The sequence below is a fragment of the Trichechus manatus genome, unplaced genomic scaffold (genome assembly GCF_000243295.1).
Source record: "Trichechus manatus latirostris isolate Lorelei unplaced genomic scaffold, TriManLat1.0 scaffold00016, whole genome shotgun sequence".
Taxonomy (NCBI): domain Eukaryota; kingdom Metazoa; phylum Chordata; class Mammalia; order Sirenia; family Trichechidae; genus Trichechus; species Trichechus manatus.
The window spans coordinates 10,662,930-10,687,527 of NW_004443952.1; the positions used below are offsets into that span (position 1 = coordinate 10,662,930).

At 37.8% G+C, this 24,598-nt stretch overlaps 1 protein-coding gene across 6 annotated transcripts in view; it reads right to left on the reverse strand.

The window, feature by feature from the left end:
• Positions 1-14,636, reverse strand: part of MUSK (muscle associated receptor tyrosine kinase) — a 115,629-nt gene extending 100,993 nt beyond the window's left edge. For 3 of the 6 annotated variants that reach the window (XM_004372176.1, XM_004372173.1, XM_004372175.1), the window contains exons 1-3: positions 14,426-14,636; positions 6,261-6,387; positions 3,845-3,996 (exon numbers count right to left, since the gene is read on the reverse strand). In XM_004372176.1, the coding sequence (XP_004372233.1) occupies positions 3,845-3,996; positions 6,261-6,387; positions 14,426-14,504 (358 nt within the window). In that variant the 5' untranslated portion in view covers positions 14,505-14,636. The remainder of the gene's footprint in view (positions 1-3,844; positions 3,997-6,260; positions 6,388-14,425) is intronic. The other 3 variants (XM_004372174.2, XM_004372172.2, XM_004372171.2) reach the window with 1 other exon arrangement.
• Positions 14,637-24,598: the final 9,962 nt, after the last annotated feature.

The following is a 24,598-nucleotide window of genomic DNA, read 5'->3' on the forward strand; positions in this document are numbered from 1 at the left end:
TGGGGTTGTTAACCAATGCCATAAAACAATATGTGTACTGACTGTTTAATGAGAAACTATTTGTTCTGTAAACCTTCACCTGAAGTACAATTTAAAAAAAAAGCACTGGCCCAGATGGCTTCACTGGAGAATTCTACCAAACATTCAGAGAACAGCTTCCACCAGTACTACACAAATTATTTCAGAACATAGAAAAGGAAAGGATACTTCCAAATTCATTCTGTGAAGCCAGCATAACCCTAATACCCAAACCAGGCAAAGATACTACAAAAAAAGAAAATTACAGACCAATATCTCTCATAAATATAAATGCAAACATTCTCAACAAAATTCTAGCCAATAGAATCTAGCATCATATCAAAAAAATTATACACCACGACCAAGTAGGATTCACACTAGGTAAGCAAGGATGGTTCAACATTAGAAAATCAATCAACATAATCCACCACATAAATAAAATTAAAAGAATCAATCTCGATCGATGCAGAAAAGGCATTTGACAAAGTCCAATACCTATTCCTGATAAAAAAAAATTCAATAAAATAGGTATAGAAGGGAAATTCCTCAACATAATAAAGGGCATCTATACAAAACCAATAGCCAACATCATTCTTAATGGAGAGAGGTGAAAACATTCCCCTTGAGAACAGGAACAAGACAAGAATGCCCTTTATCACCACTGCTATTTAACATTGTGCTGGAAGTCCTAGCTAGAGCAAAAAGGCAAGGAAAGGAAATAAAGGGCATCCAAACTGGTAACAAAGAAGTAAATTGTCCCTATTTGCAGATGATATACTATACATAGAAAACCCAAAAGACTCCATGAGAAAACTACTGAAACTAATAGAAAGATTCAGCAGAGTAGCAGTATACAAGATAAACATACAAAAATCAGTTGGATTCCTATACACCAATAAAGAGAACAATGAAAAGGAAATCAGGAAAACAATACTATTTATAATAGCCCTTAAAAACATAAAATACTTAGGAATAAATCTAACCAGTGATGTGAAAGACCTATACAAAGAAAACTACAAAACACTACTGCAAGAAACCAAAAGAGAACTCCATAAATGGAAAAACATACCATGCCCATGGATAGGTAGAGTCAACATTGTGAAAATGTCAATTCTACCCAAAGCAATCTATAAATACAATGCAATTCCGATTCAAATACCAACAGCATTCTTTAAAGAGATGGAAAAACTAATTGTTAACTTTATATGGAAAGGGAAGAGGCCCCGGATAAGTAAAGCAGTTTGCAGAAGAACAAAGTAGGTGGACTTGCACTATCTGACTCAGAAACTAGTATTCAGCTACAGTAGTCAAAACAGCCTGGTACTGGTACAAAGACAGGTCCCTTGACCAATGGAACAGAATTAAGAACCCAGATCTAAATTCATCCACCTACAGTCACCTGATATTCAACAAGGGCCGAAAGTCTATCAAATGGAGGAAAAAACAGTCTTTTTAACAAATGGTGCTTGCAAAACTGGTTGTCCATCTGAAAAAAAATGAAACAGGACCCCTACCTTACACCATACATAAAAACTAATTCAAAATGGATCAAAGACCTAAATATAAAACCAAAAATTATAAAGATCATAGAAAAAAAAGAGGATCAATGCTAGAGGCCCTAATATACAGCATTAACAGGATATGATCTATAACTAACAACACACAAACCCCAGAAGATAAGTTAGATAACTGGGATCTTCTAAAAATTAAAAACTTACGCTCATCAAAAGACTTCACTAAAAGAGTAAAACGAGAACCTACAGACTGGGAAAAAAATTTTGACTATGACAAATCCGACAAAGATCTACTAATCTCTAAACTCTACAGGAAAATCCAATACCTCTGCAACAAAAATACAAATAATCCAAATGAAAAATGGACAAAGGAAATGAATGGACCCTTCACCAAAGAAGACAGTCAAGTGGCTAACAGATACATGTGGAAATGCTCGCTATCGCCAGCCATTAGAGAAATGCAAATCAAAACCACAATGAGATACCATCTCACCCAGATGTCACTAGCACAAATCAAAACGACAGAAAATAACAAATATTGGAGAGGCTGTGGGGAGATTGGAACGCTTAGGCACTGCTGGTGAGAATGCAAAGTGGTACAACCATCTTGGAAAATAATATGGCATTTCCTTAAAAAGCTAGAAATAGAAATACCATGTAACCCTGCAATCCCACTCCTAGGAATATATGCTAGAGAAATAAGAACCATCACACCAATAGACATATGCATATTTGTGTTCATTACAGCATTGTTCACAACAGCAGAAAGATGGAAACAACCTAGGTGCCCATCAACAGATGAATGGATAAACAAACTATGGTACATACACACAGTGGAATACTACGCAATGGTAAAGAATAACGATGAATCTGCAAAGCATCTCACAACATGGATGAATCTGGAGGGCATTATGGTGAGTGAAATACACATTAATCACAAAAGGACCAATATTGTATGAGACCACTACCATAAAAACTCATGAAAAGGTTTACATACAAAAAGAAACAGTCTTTGATGGTTATGAGGGAGGGTGGGGTGTGGATGGAAAAACACTAAATAGACAATAGATAAGTGGTAACTTCAGTGAAGGGTAATACACTACACAATACTGGGGAAGCCAGGGCAACTTGTCTAAGGTAAGGTCATGAAAGCTCCACAGATACATCCAAACTCCCTGAGGGACCGAATTACTGGGCTGAGGGCGGTGGGGACCATGGTCTCAGGGAACATCCAGCTCAATTGGCACAACATAGTTTATAAAGAAAATGTTCTACATTCTACTTTGGTGAGTAGCATCTGGGGTCTTAAAAGCTTGTGCACGGCCATCTAAGATACTCCACTGGTCTCACCCTGTCTGGAGCAAGGGAGAATGAAGAAAACTAAAAACACAAAGGAAGGATTAGTCCCAAGGACTAATGGACCACAAGTACCACAGCCTCCACCAGACTGAGTCCAGAACACCTAGATGGTGCCCGGCTACCACCACTGATTGCTCTGACAGGGATCACAATAGAGGGTTCTGGACAGAGTTGGAGAAAAAGTAGAACAAAATTCTAACACAAAGAAAGACCAGACTTGCTGGTCTGACAGAGACTGGAGAAACCGCGAGAGTATGGCCCCCAGACACCCTTTTAGCTCAGTAATGAATTCGCTCCTGAAGTTTACCCTTTGGCCAAAGATTAGACAGGCCCATAAAAAAAAAATGAGACTAAATGGGAACACTAGCCCAGGGGCAAGGACGAGAAGGCAGGAGGGGACAAGACAGCTGGTAATAGGGTACCCAAGGTCAAGAAGGGGAGAATGATGACATGTTGTGGGGTTGGCAACCAATGTCACAAAACAATATGTGTACTAATTGTTTAATAAGAAGCTAGTTTGTTCTGTAAACCGTCACCTAAAGTACAACCAAAAAAACTTATCTTGAAGTAAACAGAAATGAAGCAGAATAAGAAAATGTTTTTTAAAAATTCATTGGTGATGTCCTTAGAGAGACCTGAGTGAATATTACATCATATAAGCAGAGTTTGCTATGAAAAAAGGGAGAAATTATAGAAGTAATTCTGAGAGATTAAAAATAAGGGTTTTGAGATAAAAATACTCAATAGAAGGGCAAAATAAGAGAATGCTCATACTGAAGACCAAATTTATGTATAGAAAAAAGTGTTAAAGAAGGTAGAGTATCATGGTTTTCTTCTGACTTCAACTTCTCTTGCTGCTGAACCCCCAGGTAGGAGGGGACCTCTATTTACTGCCTGTTCCATAGTGTACCAAGTCAACATTAAAATCATAGATGTTTTTCTTTCTCACTCACTCATCTTCACTTGGAGAGCTCCACAACTCTCTGCAGCTCCTCCCACGCCATTGTTGGCTATGCAGCAGTAAATGCCATCATCGCTGTCTTCCACACTCAGGATGGTGAGGAGCTGCCCGTTCTCCCGAATGCTGTACCGAGTATCAAAGAGCCTGCAGGTCACAGAGGAAAAGGGCAGATTAGGACCTCATCAGTGATTCCTTGGGTATGATTAGTTGATCCAACTGATGGCTTGTCAATGGAGAAAGTAGAATAAAGATTAAGAGGAAACTTGAATGACTTCTTAATACTAGAAGAACATTATTTGGTAGGATAAAACTAATATTATATTATAATTTTTCCTAGACTCCAATAATCAAAGCACCACTGAGTCCTTCAAAAATGTTTTCAAAAGACAATGTCTACTGACAAGATCAAATGTAAATTTGTAAATTTTACTTCATTTAGGAAAGTATACTGTAACCAAGATATTTGAGTCTTCTCCCCATAATTACTGGAAAGTTGCTGCTAGAAAATGAACACCAACACATATAAATGTGACTAGCAGAAAGGGTTAAAAATTTATAGATGTAACTAACAATTAATTGAATAGTCATTCATTCATTAAATAAATACTTATTGGGTGCCTAACAAGTGCCAGGCATTGTTTTAGTTACTCAGGATGCATCAGGAAGCAAAACAGCTTCAAACTGCATGCTTTACATATATTATCTCATTTAATTAAATGCAAACTGTTAAAAAGGGACTTAGGGTAACAGAAAGAGAAATTTGAGGGGAAGCATCAATATAAAAGTTGGTTTTTATGACCAAATAAAGATTCTTTACGCAAAATGTGTGTAGTTGGCAGAATAATGGGCCTCCAGAGATCCGTATCTCAATTCCCAAAATCTGTAAATACATTACCTTACCTGGTAAGAGGGACTTTGCAGGTGTTATTAAATTAAGGATTTTAAAATAAATTATTCTGGATTATCTGGGTGGGCCCAATGTAATCCTAAGGGCCTTAAAAGATGGAAGAGGAAAGCAGAAGAGTCAGAGAAAGAGATATGATAACAGAAGCAGAAGTTGGAGTGATGCAATTCCTGGATTGGAAGACGGAGAAAGGGGCCACAAGCCAAGAAATACAAGTGGCTTCTAGAAGCTGGAAAAGACAAGAAATTGGATTCTCTCCTGGAGGCCCCAGTAGGAACATAGCCATGCGAACACCTTGATTTTAGCCTTGCTAGACCTATTTCAGAGCCCTGGTGGAGACCTATTTCAAACTTCTGATGTCCAGAACTATAAGATAATAAATTTGTGTTGTTTTAAGCCACAAAATTTGTGATCATTTGTTACAAAAGCAAAAGGAAATGCATAAATATTTGGGTACCCAGAAGTATGGTGCTACTGTAACATATATGTAAAAATAGGTAAGTGGCTTTCATTCCAGGACCTTTGGGATCGTTTACCTATTAGGGAACTTAAGGCTGCCATAGCACAGGGTGATTTCCCACATTACAATATGCATAATAGAAAAAAAAGGAGTCCCTGGGTGGTGCAAAGAGTTAACACACTCAGCCACTAACCGAAAGGTTGGCAGTTCAAACCCACTCAGAGGCCTGGTGATCTACTTCTGAAAGAACACAGCCATTGAAAACCCTATGTAGCACAGTTCTACTCTGAAACACATGGGTAACCACGAGTTGGAATTGACACAATGGCAACTGGTTTGGTTTTTTTTTTTTTTATTTAATAGAAACACTAAATTTCAGTTAGAGATTATTAACGTAAAGATGTACTTTTTCCCCATCCAAACTTACTGACCCCAGTTTAAGGACCATAGCCCTAATGGAAGATAAATTGTCTGCTAAGAAGCCAGTGGTTCAATTTGTTCCAGATTTTTAGAGTATATTTTTATCAGATAACTATTGTAATGAGAAAATGATAACATACTCTTTATCTGCCAAATGGAAATTTTATCTGTTTGTGAGACTGACTCAAATATATCACGAATCACTTCTACCTTTCAAAAGAAAAGGTCATGGTGATCTAGAGGTCAGATTCCCAGAGAACATACTTCACTTTATTGGGACTTTAGAAGTGCAGGAGATGAGGTTGGTTCCTATTAACTCCCCTGGATGTCCTGGGAGATATGCCCCCAGACTTAGGGTATTATGGTGTTTTCTATTAACTGTGAAGATTCTCCTAGGTCCTTAACCTGGGGTCCATGAAACAGCCCTGACTTCCCCATGTCAATAGTCTCTTAACCTCATTGGACTTCAGATCTTATATTAATAGAATGAGGACATTTGCATTTCATATATTCTAGAAGGTGAAAAAGAATTTAACGTTGCAAAGAGCTGCAGTTGCAATTATATCAGAGATAAACCACAAAGCAGCAGTGGGAATTCTTACCAGAGAAAGGCAGAATACTTACTTAATGAGAATTTTATTTCTAGTCCAGGAAATCTCAGGCTGAGGATAGGATTCCACTGCACACATGAATGTAGCCACCTCTTCCACTAAGGCATCTACTGTTTCAAGAGGAGTGGTGATGACAGGAGCTGAAATGAGAGGAGAAATCAAACGAGAATATTCTGGAATGCTGTTTACTAACCTTCCTTAAGTACTCAGAGGCCACCACATACCTATTTGAGAACTGTATTTCCCCAGAGCAGAAATTTGCCAAAAGGAAGGAAGATCTTATGTAGAGGATTTTGTTTCTACTTCTGAACTAGGTGTTTGAGAATCAAAAGCAAAGGCTCTCAGAAGGGTAGGTCTTAGAATTTATTATAAACAAGTAAGGGAAGATTTAGGTTTCGTGAGCCCCAAAGCTTATAAGAAAATGAGTTTTTAGGTTAAAAAAAAAAAAAAAACTCTTAGTAAAGTAGGAATATAGTATTTCTTTAACACAATAAAGACTATGTTTCTCAAACTTATAGTCAACCACTCAACTTGATAATAATAACACTAGGAACAAGACAACTACACAGACACACTCACACACAAACACACACTCATACACATATAGGATGATTCAAATTTGGCTTGGAGCAGAGGGGAGGAAAGAGTGTTCCAAGCAGTGGAAATAGCATAAGTAAAGGCCTGAAGACAGAAGGAGACTGGTGCCCTGAAGGAGCTATTAACAAGAAAACAAGAACGTTTATGAGGTATAAGAAGGAGCAGAGGAGCTTAGAAAAGACAATGGGAGAAAAAAGCCAGAGAGTTGTAAGCAAAGCCAGCAAAGTATGTTGGCAGAGTCCAAGAGTAGCAGGTGTTTCAAGAAGGAGGGAGAGTCGAATACTGTCAAGAGTGTCAAATGCTGCCAAGAATTCAAATAAAATAAGGACTGAACAGTGTCCATTGAGTTTCCTGACAAGGAGGTCACGTTTGACTTTGGTGTGCAGATTCAGTGGACATCAGACGTGGAAGTCAGATTACAGTGGGTAAGAGAGGTCACTGAGTACCAAGAAAATGGAAACTAGGAGGGCAGACATCTTTTTGAGCATTTAGCTATGGTAGGGAGGGAAGAAGCTGGGTAGCACTTTAAGGTGAGCATGGGAACAACAGTGTTTAACTGCTGATGGGAAGATCTAACAGAAGGGAAAAATGCTGAAGATAGGAGAAAAAGGGGAGATAATTGAGGGAAGCAGGTCTCTGAGAAAGCAGACAAATGTGGTATTCAGAGTAAGTAGAGGGATTGTTCATAGATTGGAGGACAAATTCTTCTGGCAGCATAATTAGGAGGGAAAGAACAAAGGATGGGCATAGATAGGTAGGTTTTCCATTTGCTATGAGGAAGTTGAAAAGGTTCTGGTCTAAATGCTTTTTGTCTCCATGAAGTAATAGGCTCCTAAACTTGTAAGGAAAATTATAGTATGTATATCTAAATATATATGCTTATAAATAAACAAGAGAGGATATATATGTGTGTGTGTATAATGGAAGAACGAATAAATACCAAAATGTTAAAAGTATCTCTAGGTGCTAGTCTTATGTGTATACTATTTTATATTTTTTGTGTTCCTGTATCTTACAGGGTTCTTTAAAACACCATATGGGTTATCTTTGTAATAAAAAAAGGTTATAGCAAATAAACACTTCAGAATGTCACAGAAATGTTGAATTTCTAAAATAATGCAATGGAAACAAACTCATAAATAATAACAAAGTTTAAGAAAGAAAGTCAATCTCTTAAGCAAAGAAGTGTATTTTTCTAAGCAATTAATGAATGAAATAAGCAATCAATTCTATAATTGCATCGATATTAAAGAATAACAAAAATAAAATTATACTTAGCTTGTGGAATGCAGGCAATGATGGGCCCAAAGGTTCATTGATAACGTTGAACGTTTCATTGTTTAAAATGAAAGGCTGTTAAGCAACTATACATTGAGTGGTAAACTAGCACAGAACTTGAATTTGAATCCCAGCTCCATCACTGACCAACTCCATCAAGTCAGTTCACAACTCAAATAATCTCAAATATGGAAGCTATAAACAGGACTTTCAGTGAATGTAACTGCTTAATTGTACTAAATTGCACCAGTTATACTAAAAAGGGAGAAGAATTAGACACAGTTTTGCCTTCTAACTGTGGTGTGCTCGAACTGGCTTGTACCAGCTTGTAAGAGGCAGTTGTTGATTTTTCTAGAATTTTATGAGATGATTGTTAAATAGAGCCAATACTAAAAGCTAAATTATGTAAACTTATAATTAAGTAAATTATATTAAAAACAAAGTAATAATGTTTAAAAGTAATCACTTCCTAATTATTTTACTAATTTTCACTGCTATCTATGCTCTTACAGTTATGTACATCTTAAATATCTGTATGGTAGAAATAGTACATAAAGGCGTGCATCTCTTCCCAACTCAGTGTTCCGTGTTTGTTGTTGGTAGCTTAAAGTAGGCTGTGTTTAAAGTATTTATACAAAACAAATTAACAAATGCTACAAATCAGGGCCTTTTTTCTCAGAGAGGTGGATGTTAAACATACACTAACACACTGCTATCTAAACAGGATATTAGATAGCAAATTATGTTTTGAAATGTATTGATAATACAGAATATGCTTACGCTTCACTGTTAGGTAAAAATGGTAGGCAGCAAAATTGTACTGACAATATTACTACAACACATTATTTTAGGATACATGCGGGAAAATGGAAGAAAATAATGCCATGTTAACAGTTCCAGAAGTATGGGTTTACTTTTTCTATTTAAAACTTTTATATATTTTATGTTTTTAAAATCCTTCAAATCTTTAATGACCATATATTATTTTTATAAAATAAATAGAATTCATTAGTTTCTTCTTATCCAATACACAGATGTAGAAGTGGCAGAGGTAATAGACTTATTATTACTACTATTTTCTCAAATACTATTAATATTGTTAATACTATTATTAACACAGATTCTGTTGAGTTCAGTTAAGATCAAAGAAGTAAATCTTGGAATGTCTTGACAAGCTTAGACATGGAGAAGTACGTGAGGTTATGCTAAGACCTTTATTAAATTAATACCTTTCCTTAATGTTCTGTGGATGACAGTTTTATGCAATGACTGACGCTGTTTTTGATAATATTAGCATCTAAAATTTATTAAACACCTGTTATGTGCCGTGTATTACACTTTTCATTCATTATCTCACTTATTTTTAACAACCAACATAAAGGTAGATACTATTATCATTCTCATTTGCAGATGAGGAAATGGAGACTAGAAATGGTTAAGTAACTTGTCTAAACATTACATACGTAGGAAGTGGTGGGGTTGAACTTCATAGTCAAAGTGAATTTAAAGTTCCTAGCTCTTAACTTTGAGCTATATTGTGTCTTCAGCATAGTACTGATTACACACAGAAAAAAAGAAAACATTTAAATCAACATCAATTTCTATGGTTACTATATAGTTGGTTAAGTCCACATTGTACTCATTACAAAATTTTCCAAACAAATCTTCTTTCAAATGTTTACTGACACAATCACATAATTGGATTTAATGACATTTGCCAGCTCAGCAGACTGTCTTTTATTTACTTGTATTCTACTATCCAGCTTTCATCTCAGCCAGAGACTATTTAAACTAGGACACTATTTCTTCCCTCAATCCAAAGACCACATGAATAACAAATACATGAAAATGACCACAGTACTTTTTTGGACCCCAAAAGTAACTTAACTTGAATACTAGCTGCTTGATGAGAAAGACCTGATATTACCCTTTCTTTCTGTTTTACAGGAAGAGCACATGGCCTGGAGCCCTGGTGGCACAGTGGTTAACAGCTCGGCTGCTAACCAAAAGGTCGGCAGTTCGAATCCACCAGCCACTCCTTGGAAACCCTATGAGGCAGTTCCGCTCTGTCCTATAGGGTTGTTACGAGTCGAAATCAACTCGACAGCAAGGGGTTTGGCTTGGTTTTGGTTTAGCACATGGCCATTGACATACAAACTTCTGATTGAATAGTTGCTGGCTGACTTGACCAAATGATAGAGTAAATAAAGAAGGCAGGTGTATTCACTCCTTTCTGTCATAAAATTAGGCATTCAGACTTGGAACATATTCATGTTAATCTAGTTATTATTTTTTTCAACATTTCACTTCTGGTGTTGGAAGTTTTTCAAAGCCCCCAAAGAGGAAATTTAGTTAGTATTGCTCTGCATTTGGCGTATCTTTATTCCACTGGTGATGTAATGAAATAAAATTTTTATTGTGATGTCTTCGTAGCTTGTACAGTTCATTGGTAATAATGGTCAATAGCTGCTTCTTAATGCTCGTATCATCAATTCTTTGCAACAGAGCACACACCTTGCCTTCAGGGATGGTACCTGACACAAGTAGGTTCTGTTCAGTCTGTTAGAATTTCTGAAACTATCCTGGAGTTATTCCTTTGGGTTAAAACATTGTCTCTTAGCGGAACATTTAAAATGTGCATGTTACCCAGAAGTGATAATTACACCAATCATCTAACAATCCTTAGTACAGTACATAACCTAATATGTTGAGCACTGGTAGGCATGTCTTATTTTACATATGAGGAAGACACACAGAAAAACATAACCTGTTGCCACTGAGTCGATTCTGACTCATAGCAACCCTATAGGACAGAGTAGAACTGCTCCATAGGCTTTCCAAGGAGTGGCTGGTGGATTCGAACTGCCGACTTTATGGTTAGCAGCCAAGCTCTTAACCACTGCACCACCAGGGCTCCTTAGGGACTGGGAAAAGGAAACTTGATCTCTACATTCTCTTCTAGGTATTAAATGTCCTTGTTTCGCTTTCATCATTAACCAACCTTTTGGTTAATTGTCGTATAACCTCAATTTTCTTACTCCTTTGGCTGCACTGACCCTGGAAAGCACCTATCCTGAATTAATCCAACCATCTGTCCTCTCTACCCCTATGCTCATAGAGCATTGCTGGATAAAATGAAACAACTGTGCAGATCAGGGTCACCACAAAGCTGCGCTCCCCAGCTTCATCGGGGTCCTCAGCATGGCCCATGTAATCCTTCTGCATTCTCTGCTCCACTCCTCTCATCTTCCTGAATGAGACCACTCTCCTCAGGTCCCCTACGCACCTCTCATCTGTCACTCTCCCAAATGTCCTCACGTCCTATTTCAATAAGAAGCCACTTACTTCATCTTTGGGACTATATGATAACAATTAAAGAAATCTGGACATTTCTTCTCTTTCTGTTCTTTAAGCTCAATAATATTTAAGCCAACTGTGTTTGCCCAAATGTGTAATGAGCAACTCTTTCAATGCACGTCAATATCAAACATTCGTCCAGCACTTGATGTCCTGGGTTTCAATGACAGCTGTGCCTGCACTGACTTAGTCATATGTTGAATCTGTTAGTCTTATCCCTGAATACATATGAATCGAAAGAGAAAGTTGCAAGTACGTCTAAAGATAAATCTCTTAGACTCTAAAACCTCTAGATACAGCAGAAAATGGGGTAGTTTTAAAAATGGGATTTTGACAGGAGCTTTTTGTACATATTAAACAAAGCCAGTGCTGCTTACATTAACTCCTATATGCCCCCAGAATGCAATATTCCAGAATACACTTAATACTCCCGGATCAAACATTAAATGTTATTTATGTATGTGGTTAAGGCAAATCATTCAATAAAATGCTGGCTACTTTCATGCATGGTGATTTTAAAATTCTCCTCTTGAGATTATGACGTGGAGCTCATCATTCACAGTATCATTAGTTGAATGATTCAGAAGGACAATGACTTTTCTCCTGATCTTTGAACATTGAGCCTGAAGCTAAAACAATAAACTATTAATTCTGCAAAATCAGTTATTAATTTCATTTTGAAAATAGTGCAGACTGTTAAAAAAAAGATCACGTGAATACTCTCGCACTATTTTAAATTTGTTAATGTTTTTTGCACTAAATTAGTATTCAGATAGCTCAATTCAAGGTAAAGGACTTAGAAAAAGTATGCCTACCTAAAAAGCTCTTTTTATAATTGCCTTCTGCCTAAAATAGAGAAAACAATTATGAGACACTGGGGGTGGGACATTTTCATTACTTCCAATAATATTAATATCATAGCATATTCATTGGCTATTTTCTACCAATATATTCCATGAAATTCAACATTTAAAATTTGAATGGCTGTGTTGTCATAATAATGTTTATTCTCAGAACTGTGGCAGGTAATACATGAATATTTGCTTTCGTAGGCATGATGTTTTTGGCTAAGGTTGGTATTAAACCCTTACTAACGTAGATTTTACAATAAATACAGCAGACTAGGCAAAAATATTCTTTTAACTTATTGATTTTAAAACCTAATTATAGCAATAAATAAATTGTAAGAAACAAAGTGTGCTTAACAAGCTGATTATTTTACTTAAAAGCCAGACTGTTTGGCATATATAATACAATCTTTGTTACATTTATGTCACCAAATATGGATGTTTTCAAAATGGAGATAGTATTCATTTGAGTAAAGAGCTTTGTCTGTAAAGTTTAGAAACTGGAAATGATTTATTTCTTTTAAGTTAAATTAGGAGGTATTCATATATAGAGATTTCTTTGTGTGTGTGCACCAAATTCGGCCTGAACTCAGAACCATCAGAATTAATTATCCTGCTCTTTATAAGATTGAATTATAGTAAATGTTAGTATTTAACCATGTCATTGTAGCTATAACTGTATAATTTAGAACAGCACAAATAAGACTTCTGACAATCCATAAGTCTGAACACTCAGGTGCTGCCTTACCGGACATCCGTTGTACAATCAGGAAGTATTCAAATAATCTGAAGCCAATGTTAAGTCTTTCTGACTATTATTAGCTATTTGAAGAGATCTAGATTCTCTTTTATCTGAAGATACATTAAAGTATTAGTTGGCAATTGGACCTTTAAACGCATTTGAAGATACCATTCAGCTCACGTAAAATGGGAAAAGAGAAGTAACAAAACAACATAAATCTACGAAATTAGACTGTTTGGAAGAAAGTCCGTGTCTTATTAGCATGTGAACTTTGACCTTGTGGCACCAGCATTTCTAGTGAACCACAAAATCCAGAGACAGATTTCCCATCCACATGTAGATACTACCTTCGCTTTTCTTTAAAATCCAAACTTTTTCAGTTCTTTGGTAAAGTAAAATACAGGGAAAATAATTAATTTCAATGTCATAAAACACAGAACTCTTTTCACTCTGTTGAAATACATTTAATTTGAAAACTCTACCCCAACTAACACCATTCAATCTGCTTTCTCATGCCTCATTAAAAAAGATTTCAATGAAGCCCTCAGTCAGTTGGCAAATCACATATTTTCTCATCTTTCATCCTAATTTGGAATACCCTAGTCTCAGTTTCATAATACGCTGGCCAGAGACCGTATCACTGTGGACATTCTTGCTACTGCAACAGGTGTTCGTCAATTTCTTAAGTTGCTTTCCTTTCCCCTGAGGTGGTGTTATTTCCGGTACATTCCAAAGGCTCTGAAAAAAACTTTTGCAGTATCTTGCCAAGCCAAATCATGACTTCAGCCTCAACGTTATTGAGAACCACTGTCTTCAAGCTTTAATTATATCAGCAAATTGTGTGCCTTTTTGCCTCGCTCTGATTTTTAAAAACAAAAGTATTTATTAAGAGTTTTGTAAAACCAAAAGTGAAAATCAAAATAATTTTTTTTGTTGTTGTTCAGAAGCAAACACTCTGGATGTCTGGGAAAGGAGTTGCTTATATTCCTGGCAAACCGGATGTGAAAAGGTTTTCATCATCAGTTTAGACCCCCCTAAAGTCTGACATACACACAAACAAACAGACGTCGATAACTTGTATTCTACCTGCTAGTGTTTCCCTTAGAAACGAGAGGTCTGCAGGCACTGTATGGCTAAACACTTTATTGCAGAACTTAAGGGGGGAAATACTGGTAGAGAGGACACCATCAACCAATTGCTTATTTATACAGTCTCTTCACTCCCATACATCCCACCTCTACTTCACCAAGTAAAACCCAAGACCACCCACCATAGTATGAATCAGTTGTGGTCGGAGCATACACACACTTTCTAACTTTGACAAGGCAGCAAGAAGACGAGATGGCTCAAACCAACCTTTTGGGAGTTTCTCAGTCCCGCTGAAGGCAACCAGAGTCAGAATATGTATCAGTGGAATGTTGACCAGCTCTCTCATGATTAATCCAGGCTCAGGCAGGAGAAAGTTCCTTCTGGACAAAGCAAGGAAAATACCCCCACAGTTTACATTTTAAAGCATAGTTTGTTACAAAAGGGTCGTCTGCTAATGACTGTTTGTGTCAGCAGCTCCGCAGGCTCTATGTATAATCAGGAATTCTCAGACTTGGCTGTAATGATGGACACAGCCAGCTGGTGAGTATCCACTTAGGCCAGTAATGCAAGTGTAGGGCTGGAGGAACAAGGGAAAGAAAATCCCTTTAGAATCCCTTTTAAGACAGTGGCAGAAGGACAATACCAGATGCTTTTTACAACCATCACCGTATTCCCTGATGTATAGGTTTCCTAATCTTCTGATTCAGCCCACCACCTCTTCTTCACTCAAACCAGAAACCTGGGTGTATATAATCTTGACTCCTCCCCTCTTTCACCTCACCCCCGACATCCAACCCTTTTACCAGTTTCTACAGATTTTATGAACTAAATACTCCTTGTGTTCTTTCTCTCCTGTTATTCCAACTACTATCATGCCACCCCACCTTCCTTTTCAGACATTCATCTTCTCTGAATGACTCCTATCTCTTATTCCAGCCTTTAATTTCTTCTCAAATAGATTTTCCTGATCAAAAGCCTTAACACATAAAAAAAATATTCAAATCTCCCTAATATGATATATGAGGTCTTGCTGGTTTCTGCCTACCTTGTTAGCCTCATCTTTTACTATCTGTGCTGTTTAATATTCAGCAACTTGAACTGCTGGTGGTTCTCTCTATACAGCTTTCTTGCCTCCAAATGCTCGTGCTATTCCCTGTCCTTGGAATGCTGTTCTCTGCTTCCCCACCCAGTTAACACCTATCTCAGTTTGATCATCATCTCCTCCTGGGAACCTTCTCAGGCCAACAATCTCACATCTTCCCAAGTTGTGTTAGGGTAGCCTTTTCTGGGTTTCCATAATATTTTGTGCATATCTCTGTCATTGCACTGACCACATTTTTTATAACTTTTTTTCCTTTCTGTTGCTGTTTCCCTCATTCTTTGGCCCCATGAGTCCACTTACAGGAAGTTAGCTATAAGGATATTAGTTTTATTGTTCCTTTTCATCCCAAAAATTGGAAACAGAAATGTCTAACAACAGGGGATAGATTAAATACATAATATTACATCTATGTAATGGAACATCAAAAAGTTATTTATAGTGATGTTGCAGAAAAATATATAATAGCATGGGAAGTTGTTAAATAACTTTTTTTAAAAAAGGTAATTATTTCCGTTATAAGGATGAGGAAAATGTGCTTTGAATGTTAGTCTTTCCTGAAACTCTACCGAAACTACAATAAGGGGATTTTTATTTTATTTTTTATGTCATAAATTCACAAACACTAAAAGGACAGTAGAGGAGATAACTGCATAAAATATTGGAAGGCAATAAGAACACGGAGCCCTGGTAGCACAGTGTTTAAGAGCTCGGCTGCTAACCAAAAGGTTGGCAGCTCGAATCCGCCAGCTGCTCCGTGGAAATCCCATGGGACATTTCTACTCTGTCCTATAGGATTGCTATGAGTCAGAATTGACTTGACAGCAACGGGTAATAAGAACATGGATGAACAGTAACTGACTTAGCAGAACTGATGATGCTGAAACCTGAGCTGACAGTGGAGAAAGATGAAAAACAAGCCAATTTACATCACAGAACTTTCAAAGGGCTGAGGAATTGGTGGTAAAAACGCCCTTTGGAAGTGGGGGAAAAGACAAAGCTAAAAAACAAGAGGAGTGTTTGATAAGATGTTAAAAAGACTGAGAGGCAAAAAACACTTTCAACTCTTTTAGTTGATTCTTCTTGTATTTACCTTGATTTTTCTGAATAACATACTTATATGGTTATTACTTAACTTTTAGACATTAGTAGTGTGTTACTGTGGAAGACATCCCTGAGTGGTGCAAATGGTTACCACGTTCAGATGCTAACAGAAAGGTTGGGGGTTCAAATCCACGCGGAGGTGCCTTGGAAGAAAGGCCTGGTGATCTACTTCCAAAAAATCAACCATGGAAAATCCTATAGATCACAGTTCTATTCTGACACAGATGGGGTCGCCATAAATCAAGTCAACTAAAAGGCATCTGGTTTGGGTTACTATGGAAGATAATTTATCTTTTGCATACCTCCCCCTGCTTGTTCTATCTATGAGCATGCTACTTCCCTTCCCCTTCCCCTTCTTTTTCTTAGTGCATGTTTTATTATTAAAAATCAAGGAATAGTAATATAGGCATTTTATTTAGAAACATAGAGATAAATAAAAAAAAAAAAAGCAGAAACATTTAAAATTGGTGTAAGGAATAGGAAATTGGGGAAAGAAGAAGATGGGTGGCTTAGTTTTCATAACAAGCTATATACAATTATTTGACTTTTAAAACTATATATATGTATAATTTTGATATATAAACAGTGAATTTAAAAGGCAAGTTACAAAAGCATATATATATTATAACAGTTCAGGGAAATATTAAATATGTATATTTTATGTAAATATATATAACATATGTATATTTTATTGTATATATGTGTGTATGTATATGTGTATGTGTGTATACTCTAAAATACTATACACCAAAATGCTTATTATTGTTATATCTGGTTGTTATGTTTACAAATATAAATTATACATTTACTTTCTAAATATATTTAAATTTTTCATACTAATAACACATTCTTCTTATAATAATAAAAAATAAAGTTTATTAAAAATCCTGAGGAACCAAGAACAACCCTATCCCTCCATCAAGGAGGTCCTTCAGAATTTGTTTCTTTGACTCTTCAGCTTGGCAGGAAGAAAATAGGTAGAAAGAGTATGGCCCAATACTCAAACTTTCTGAACTACACCTAGAAGGCAATAATCTTCTCACTGTCCTAACAGACTTCATGAGGCCATAGCAGTCTCCTGTTCCCAAATGTATGTGACTATCTAGCCCATTGGCTCTTCCAGTAGGAGGCAATCTTGGGAAGAGAGTGGTGATACAGTACAGTATAGATTAATGCATGTATACCATAGTGATGATGGCAAAGCTACAGCCCTCCCCCTCCACTTAAAAATGTTTTTTCAATGTAATTCATACACATGGTTTAAAAAGAAAACACAGTAAACAATATAAAAGGGTATGTCATGAAAAGGTAACCTTGCTCCCCTAGACATTCAGTTCTTCCCTGAGGCAGCCACTATTACTCATTTTTGTTGTTGTTCATCCTTCCAGAAATAATTTATTCTTATGAAAACATATATATGATTAAGTAACCCATTTTAACTCAAATGGGAACATGTTACACTCATTCTTTAGTACCTTTTTTAATTGATTGTTTAAGTACACAAGTGATATATAGATAAGTTATATATATATGTATATATATTCTGAAGTTCAGTTATCTTTTTTCTAGATCACCACTTTGCTTACAACATAAGGCAGAGCTGTTGGAAGCCTTCAAGCTCCATTCACAAGAAATAATGTATAAACAATTTTATCCTACTTTCTCTAAAGCCAGATTCATCCATTAGACTTGTTGGTACTTAAGTTAATAAATTCTTTTTTTCAACCGAGTAATATGAGTTTGATTTCTTAAATTGCAATAAAAATAATCTGAGTAATTTTAATAGAAGAGATATAGATCTGATCAAATTTCTGCTCTGAGAATATTGTGTGAATGCCACATATGGGAAATTTAGACAGTAGCATGAGCAGTATGTCTACCTACTATCCCCAGGAGTAGCACTTGGAAAAACACAGTGTCTTGGGAATCTGGGTGGCTACCGATCTGTGAGCTAAAAGTCACGTCAGGATGAGTACTAGTCACCAAAGAAAGGAAGTTTAAGGTGAGCCACTCAAGAAACCTCTTCATTCAAACCTGTAGGAGGAGAATTTGTGAGTGAGCACCCTCCAAACTTGTATTGGTTCCCTAGGACTGCCCTAAGAACATATCACAAACTGGGTGGCTTATAAGAACAGAAATTTAAATGCCTTACAGTTCTGGAGGCTAGAAGTCCAAATCAGGGTATCAGCCATGTTGATTCCTTCTGAGGACTATGAGTAAGGAACTGATTCATCTCCCTCTCCTAGCTTCTGGTAACTCCAGTCATTCTTTGGCTTGCAGATTATGATGGTTAAGATTGTGTGTCAACTTGGCTGGGCCATGATTCTCAGTGTTTATGTGTGATCATTCCCATGATTGAATCTGCTGTGAGTAGCCAATCAGTTGAAAGGGCATTTCCTCGGGGGTGTGGCCTGCATCCGAATATAAGCAGACATTCTGGCTTTTTGCTCACTCTGGATCCTACAGCTGCCTCCTGTTCATCTGACCTCTAGTTCTTGGGACTTGAGCTATCAGCTTATCTGCTGATCCTGGAATTTGTCGATCTTCACAGCCTGTGAACAAGAGCCCCGATTTCTGACCTGCCAGCCCCTGTGGCTACATGAATCGGGAGAAGCCTCTATCCTAATCCACGGACTTGGGATGTTCCAGCCTCTACAATCACATGAGCTGTTTCTTTGCTATAAATCTCTCTATATATACATTTATACACTTTACTGGTTTTGCTTCTCTAGAGAACCTAGCCTAAGACACAGCTGTAGTGTCACATATCATCCTTCCTTTGTTTCTCTGTTTCTGTGCATCTTCCCCTTTTTTATAAGGACACCAGTCATTTAGAATTAGGACTCACCCTACTCCAGTATAACCTCATGTTAACCTACAGATAACATCTTCAAAGACACTATTTCCAAACAGGATTATATTCAGGGGTTAGAACTTCAGTGTATGTTTTGGGGGAACACAATTTAATCCATAACAATACTCTTTTCCTTTTCCCTTAATATACAGGACACACATTGATGGTGCCCACTTTGAATCCAAGAAGAAATGCACCCGCTAGACTAGGGACCCCAGGAAAACTTCCCCTACTTCAAATTCCACCACATCCTGAATCTGAAGGTGACAACAATGCTGTACAAATCTAAGGAAAGAAAGAACTTTCCTGAGGGAAAAACCGAACTAGAATTTGAGAGAAAGTGTTGGGTCAAGATAAGTTGGTCATTGGCTAAAGGAAGCCCAGGAAGAGTGTGGCTTCCACAGGAACACTTCAGAGAATCCCAAGATGTGGCAGCTGGAGGTTGTCAGCCACTTACCTCCTAGCAGCAATTCCCAGAACCCAAATACAAAATGGCCTTCCATCCTACAATACAAGCAAGTCCGTTCTTTACAACAGTAGATTCACTCAGCCACAGAGAGTGGAGACTGGGTGCCAGCCAGCTATTTGGCTTTTTTTCTGGGCATGTAGAAAGTACACAGGGCTGATGGCCAGTCTTCTTTTGAATAAAATACACTCAGTCACCAATTAAACTTGCCTTCCCACCTCCAGTATTCTGCATCTTCATCTCGGAAACTGGCCAAGACCCCTAAGAAGTAGGTTCAGAGGGTAAGTAGCACCATTCTGAACCACATCTTGCAGTAGACACCAGAATTTAGCTGCACAGCAGCTGACAAGACCAGTCCCATTCCTGCTGGGGTAAGCATATCACCAAGTCAGTGCTCTTGATCTGGACCATGCTCTCATACATCTGGTGAAGCTTGGCAAGGAGCTCCTTCTAATTATCACAAAGGGCAATGACCTAATTCTCTGACTAACTTGTCAGCAGACAGTGGGTCAGAAATGCCACATGGATTGCCCTTTCCAGAAAACTCCTGGGGAGTTGTATTTTAAAAATTAGATGAAATCTCCCATGAAATATTAGGGCAGATATTATAGGTGGGGCCTATAGCTTATAAGGCTGGGGAAAGGCTCTTTAAGAAAATGTTTGCTCAATGAACGAATGCATGAATGATACTGAATTTATATTTAATTATATTACATTCAATTATAATGAGCAATATAAACCAATGGAGCATAATGTCTGGTGAAGGAGTGAATATTTTAAAGTTATACAAATAACTAACTAAATTATAATCTAGAGAAATACACTGTACTGTGAAAGTATATAAAAAGTGAACCAGATCTAGTCTAGGGACTTAAGGAATTCTTCTCTGAGACAGTGATTTTGAGGCTGAGTCCAGCAGAAGAAATAAGACTCAGACATCCAGGTTGGTGGGGGGGCTGGTAGTGGACCATTCCAGGTAGTGGGAGAAGAATGTAGAGGTGGAAGTGTCCTGGGGGAAAAAGGAAACATGGTGATGCAGTGGAAACAAAAGAAGGTCAGTGTCTTTGCTGTATAGAAAGTGAAGGAAAAAACTATAGAGGTAAGAAGGGAAGTTCATTCAAGATCTTGTATGTCTCAGTTACAGCTTCGTTCTAAGAGCAATAGAAAGCCATGAGAGTATAGATTGTAACTGAAGCTATAAAACTGAACAAGATAACTTAAAGGGAGAGTATAGACAGAGATAAGGACCTAGAATTGAGCCATGAAACATCTCAACCTTTAAAAGTCAGTAGGAGATAATGAGCTGGAAAAAGAGCTTGACAAGCAGCAGCTAGTGAGATAGGGGGGAAAAATACCAAGAAAGTAGAAGGTCACAAAAGCTAAAGAAAGGGAAGACAGTGTTTCCAGAAAGAGTGTTTTCCGGAATTATGCTGAGTGCTACTGAGAATTCAGGTAAAAAAGAACTGAAAGGTTAACATTCGATTTAGCAACATCTAAGTCGTTTGTGACCTTGGTAAAGGCAGTCTCAGGGAATGGTGAGGAATGAGGTGAGAAATCAAAGTGGTATTGACTGAAGATTGGCAAAGAGTTAACTGAACGTCACGTGATGACTTCTATTGTCTTCATAAAGTAGAATGTCATATCTAAAACAGTTATTCCAGAGAATAAGAGAGCGCACAGATGAGATTGTTAGTCGTAAATTTGTGTGTGTGTGTATATATACATATATGTATAACTATATATACATTCTCTGGAATAACTGAATACGTAATACATATATATAGAGAGAGAAGGAGCCCTGGTAGCACAATGGTTGAGTGCTTGGCTGCTAACCCAAAGGGCGGTGGTTTGAACCCTCCAACTGCTCTGTGGGAGAAAAGACCTGGCGATCTGCTCCCATAAAGATTATAGCCTAGGAAACTCTATAGGGTAGTTCTGCTCTGTCATATAGGGTTGCTATGAGTTGGAATCAACTCTACGGCACACAGCAACAACAGAGAGGGAGAGAGAAAACACCTGGTGTGTGATTTTTTTTTTCTGCAGCATTTCACAAGTTCTCAAATGACAGATATTGATTGTGGTCAGGACTACGTTCTCAAAGTGAACTCCTAAAAGTGGCTTTAACCTACCCACATCTTTGAATTACTTCCTCTAGAGTCCGTTCTCCCACTGTCCATTTTGCTACCTGCTTTGTCCTGCCAGTGTTATCACCTTCTTATTGACTCTCTCTGTTCTCAATACAGTCACTTCACTTCCTAGCATCACATTTCATTCTCTCTCCTGGAATGCTGCTTCCTTTGACTAATGTATCACTAACAAATACCATTTCCTCCCCCAACCCCCAAAATAAACCTAACCATTCAACATCTGTCATTTGGGAAGCTGAGGCCGTTGTCATTGTGTATGCAGGACAATGAGGCTGAAAATTAATGCAGTAATGGTGTGGATGGAGAGGAAAGGATGAATTTAAGAAAAATCTGGAAGGGGAATCAGAAGGACTTGGTCATAAGTCAATATGAATATCAGATTGAAAAATTCAGTACAGGCTGTAGAAAATGGAGTATTTAAATTATGTTAGCAGGAACTTCCAAATGAAAAAGTTGTCTGCTAAAATGGATCAATTTATATCCTATGTATCTTGGGCCACTATCAGGGTCCCAGAAGGAAATAGATGGCTCATTCAAATGGAAAAAAGGGAGATATAAAATAATGAAAGATGTAGGAAACCATAAGAATTAGTGTATAACCTGTGGGCCACTAACAGTTACTCTTAACCATCTCTAGACCAGGAGTGGGAGAGGCAAAAAAAAAAAAAAGTTACTGGAACCTGGAGCAATTGAGGACCTGAGAGAACTTCTAAATAGGAGCTGAGACCTCTGGTCAAGGGATTTAGCCAGCTCATGGGGATGTCTTTGATTTCTGACCAGTTCTCCCTCATTGAACAAATCCTACAGGAAACTAGAGGGCAAGAGCCCCATTGATAGAGTTCATGGAGCTCAGTTACCAGAGACGCAGAGGAGGGAGAGAAAGGTGGAGAGAGCATCTGGAGGCCATATGTAAGATTACCCCAGCTGGCCTCTTTAAGGAGCCCTGGTCTCCTGAAGCTCCAATAAGTCACCAGATAAGAAAGGCACATCAGTACCCCCATTCATTGTAACAATTACGTCTTGAACGGCTCAATTAGCAATGTCAAAGCACCTTCACCTACCTCTGTTAGCATGCTCCTAAAGATTGACAGCACTATTTTTCTATCATATCATGACTGCCTCTTTAATTAACATCTTTAATATTCCAATGTGTTACTGGGTCTTTTCTCGACTTTGGATTTACTTCTTCCCCAGCAACAGATCCATAGGCCACCTTGGGTAAAACTACTCTCTGAAACTTCTCATTTCTTGGTCATCTTCCCTGATTCACTACTTCTTCCTGGTTCATGCAGAGGCACTGGCTGTATCAAGATATCAGTCTGAAAATCCCATGGAAAGTTCTAATATGGCTACAGTCAAAGTCCCTGAAGTTCTTACATCTGGCTTAAATAGAACTGGGGGAAGAAGCTTTCCACTCTGCTTAGTGGGAATGCTAATCTCATCTACTATCTGCTAGAGAAATCTGTGGAGCTATTGTTATTCTTGCAGGCTTCATCTACCTTGACTCAACTTACTGCCACAGGCTGATCAGACCCTTAAGGCTGCTGCCAGGGTGATTCTCAAGTAATTGAATTGTGACAACTACAAGTGCTATCTTATGACCAAACGCTAATCATAAAAACATCTCTTTTTAAGAGGATATTGCAAGGAAGGCATTATCCTTTACAGTGGACTTTTTTAAAAAAAATCCAGTATTTGAACTTCTTCCTATTTTTGTGTGAGTTTTGGTAGAAGGCAGGTCCCTGTTCTCCATACAAAAGCCAAGGAAAGCAAATACATACTCTTGTGAACTCTAATAACTAAATATGGGTAAGTGACCTAAGCTCAGAAAATCAGATGCCTTTCCTTGCTGAGACTTTGAATCTGGAACAAGTGACACAAAGAAGGGTATAGCTAGAATTCATTTTAGTGGTGGTGGCATCAAGTGTTCAGTGGCAGTGGAGCCAGCGTCAGTATGCAGTCGTAGCAGTGCCTTCAGCAGTGTCCAATATCCAGTTATGGCAATGTCAGTGGCTATGTTCAGTGTCCAGTGGCAGAGCTGCGTCACCCTGTCCAGGCTTTTCCTCTGCAGAGACCTTGGCTATAGCTCTCGGTACGTGGTGGCCTTTGGTTCCTGTCTGGCACTCCAGTGTTCCCAAGAGCTCCATAAGCTACCCAATATCCTTCCAGTAAATTAGTTTTCTCTTAACCAAAGTCTTTCTCTGTTGTTTGCAACGATAAATATCTATTTTGCAGACAAGGAAATTAAGATTTTGAAAGGTCACAAAATATGTCCAAAGTCTTATAGCTAGTAAATGTTAGAGTAAGTTTTTCTAATTCAAGTCTTTCTGACTCAATCTGAGGTTTTTAAATGTTTTTTCCAAACCACTGCATTTACATTGCAGATGTTGCTGTTGTTAGGTGCCGTTGAGTCAGTTCCGACACATAGCAACCCTGTGTACCACAGAATGAAACACTGCCCCATCCTGTGCCATGCTCACAATTGTTGTTATGCTTGAACCCATTGTTGCAGCCACTGTGTCAATCCATCTTGTTGAGAGTCTTCCTCTTTTTCACTGACCCTGTACTTTACCAAGCATGTCCTTCTCCAGGGATTGATCCCTCCTGACAACAAATCCAAAGTATGTAAGATGTAGTCTTACCATCCTTGCTTCTAAAGAGCATTCTGACTGTACTTCTTCCAAGACAGATTGTTGGTTCTTTTGGCAGTCCATGGTATCTTCAATATTCTTCACCAACACCACAGTTTAAATGCATCAATTCTTCTTGG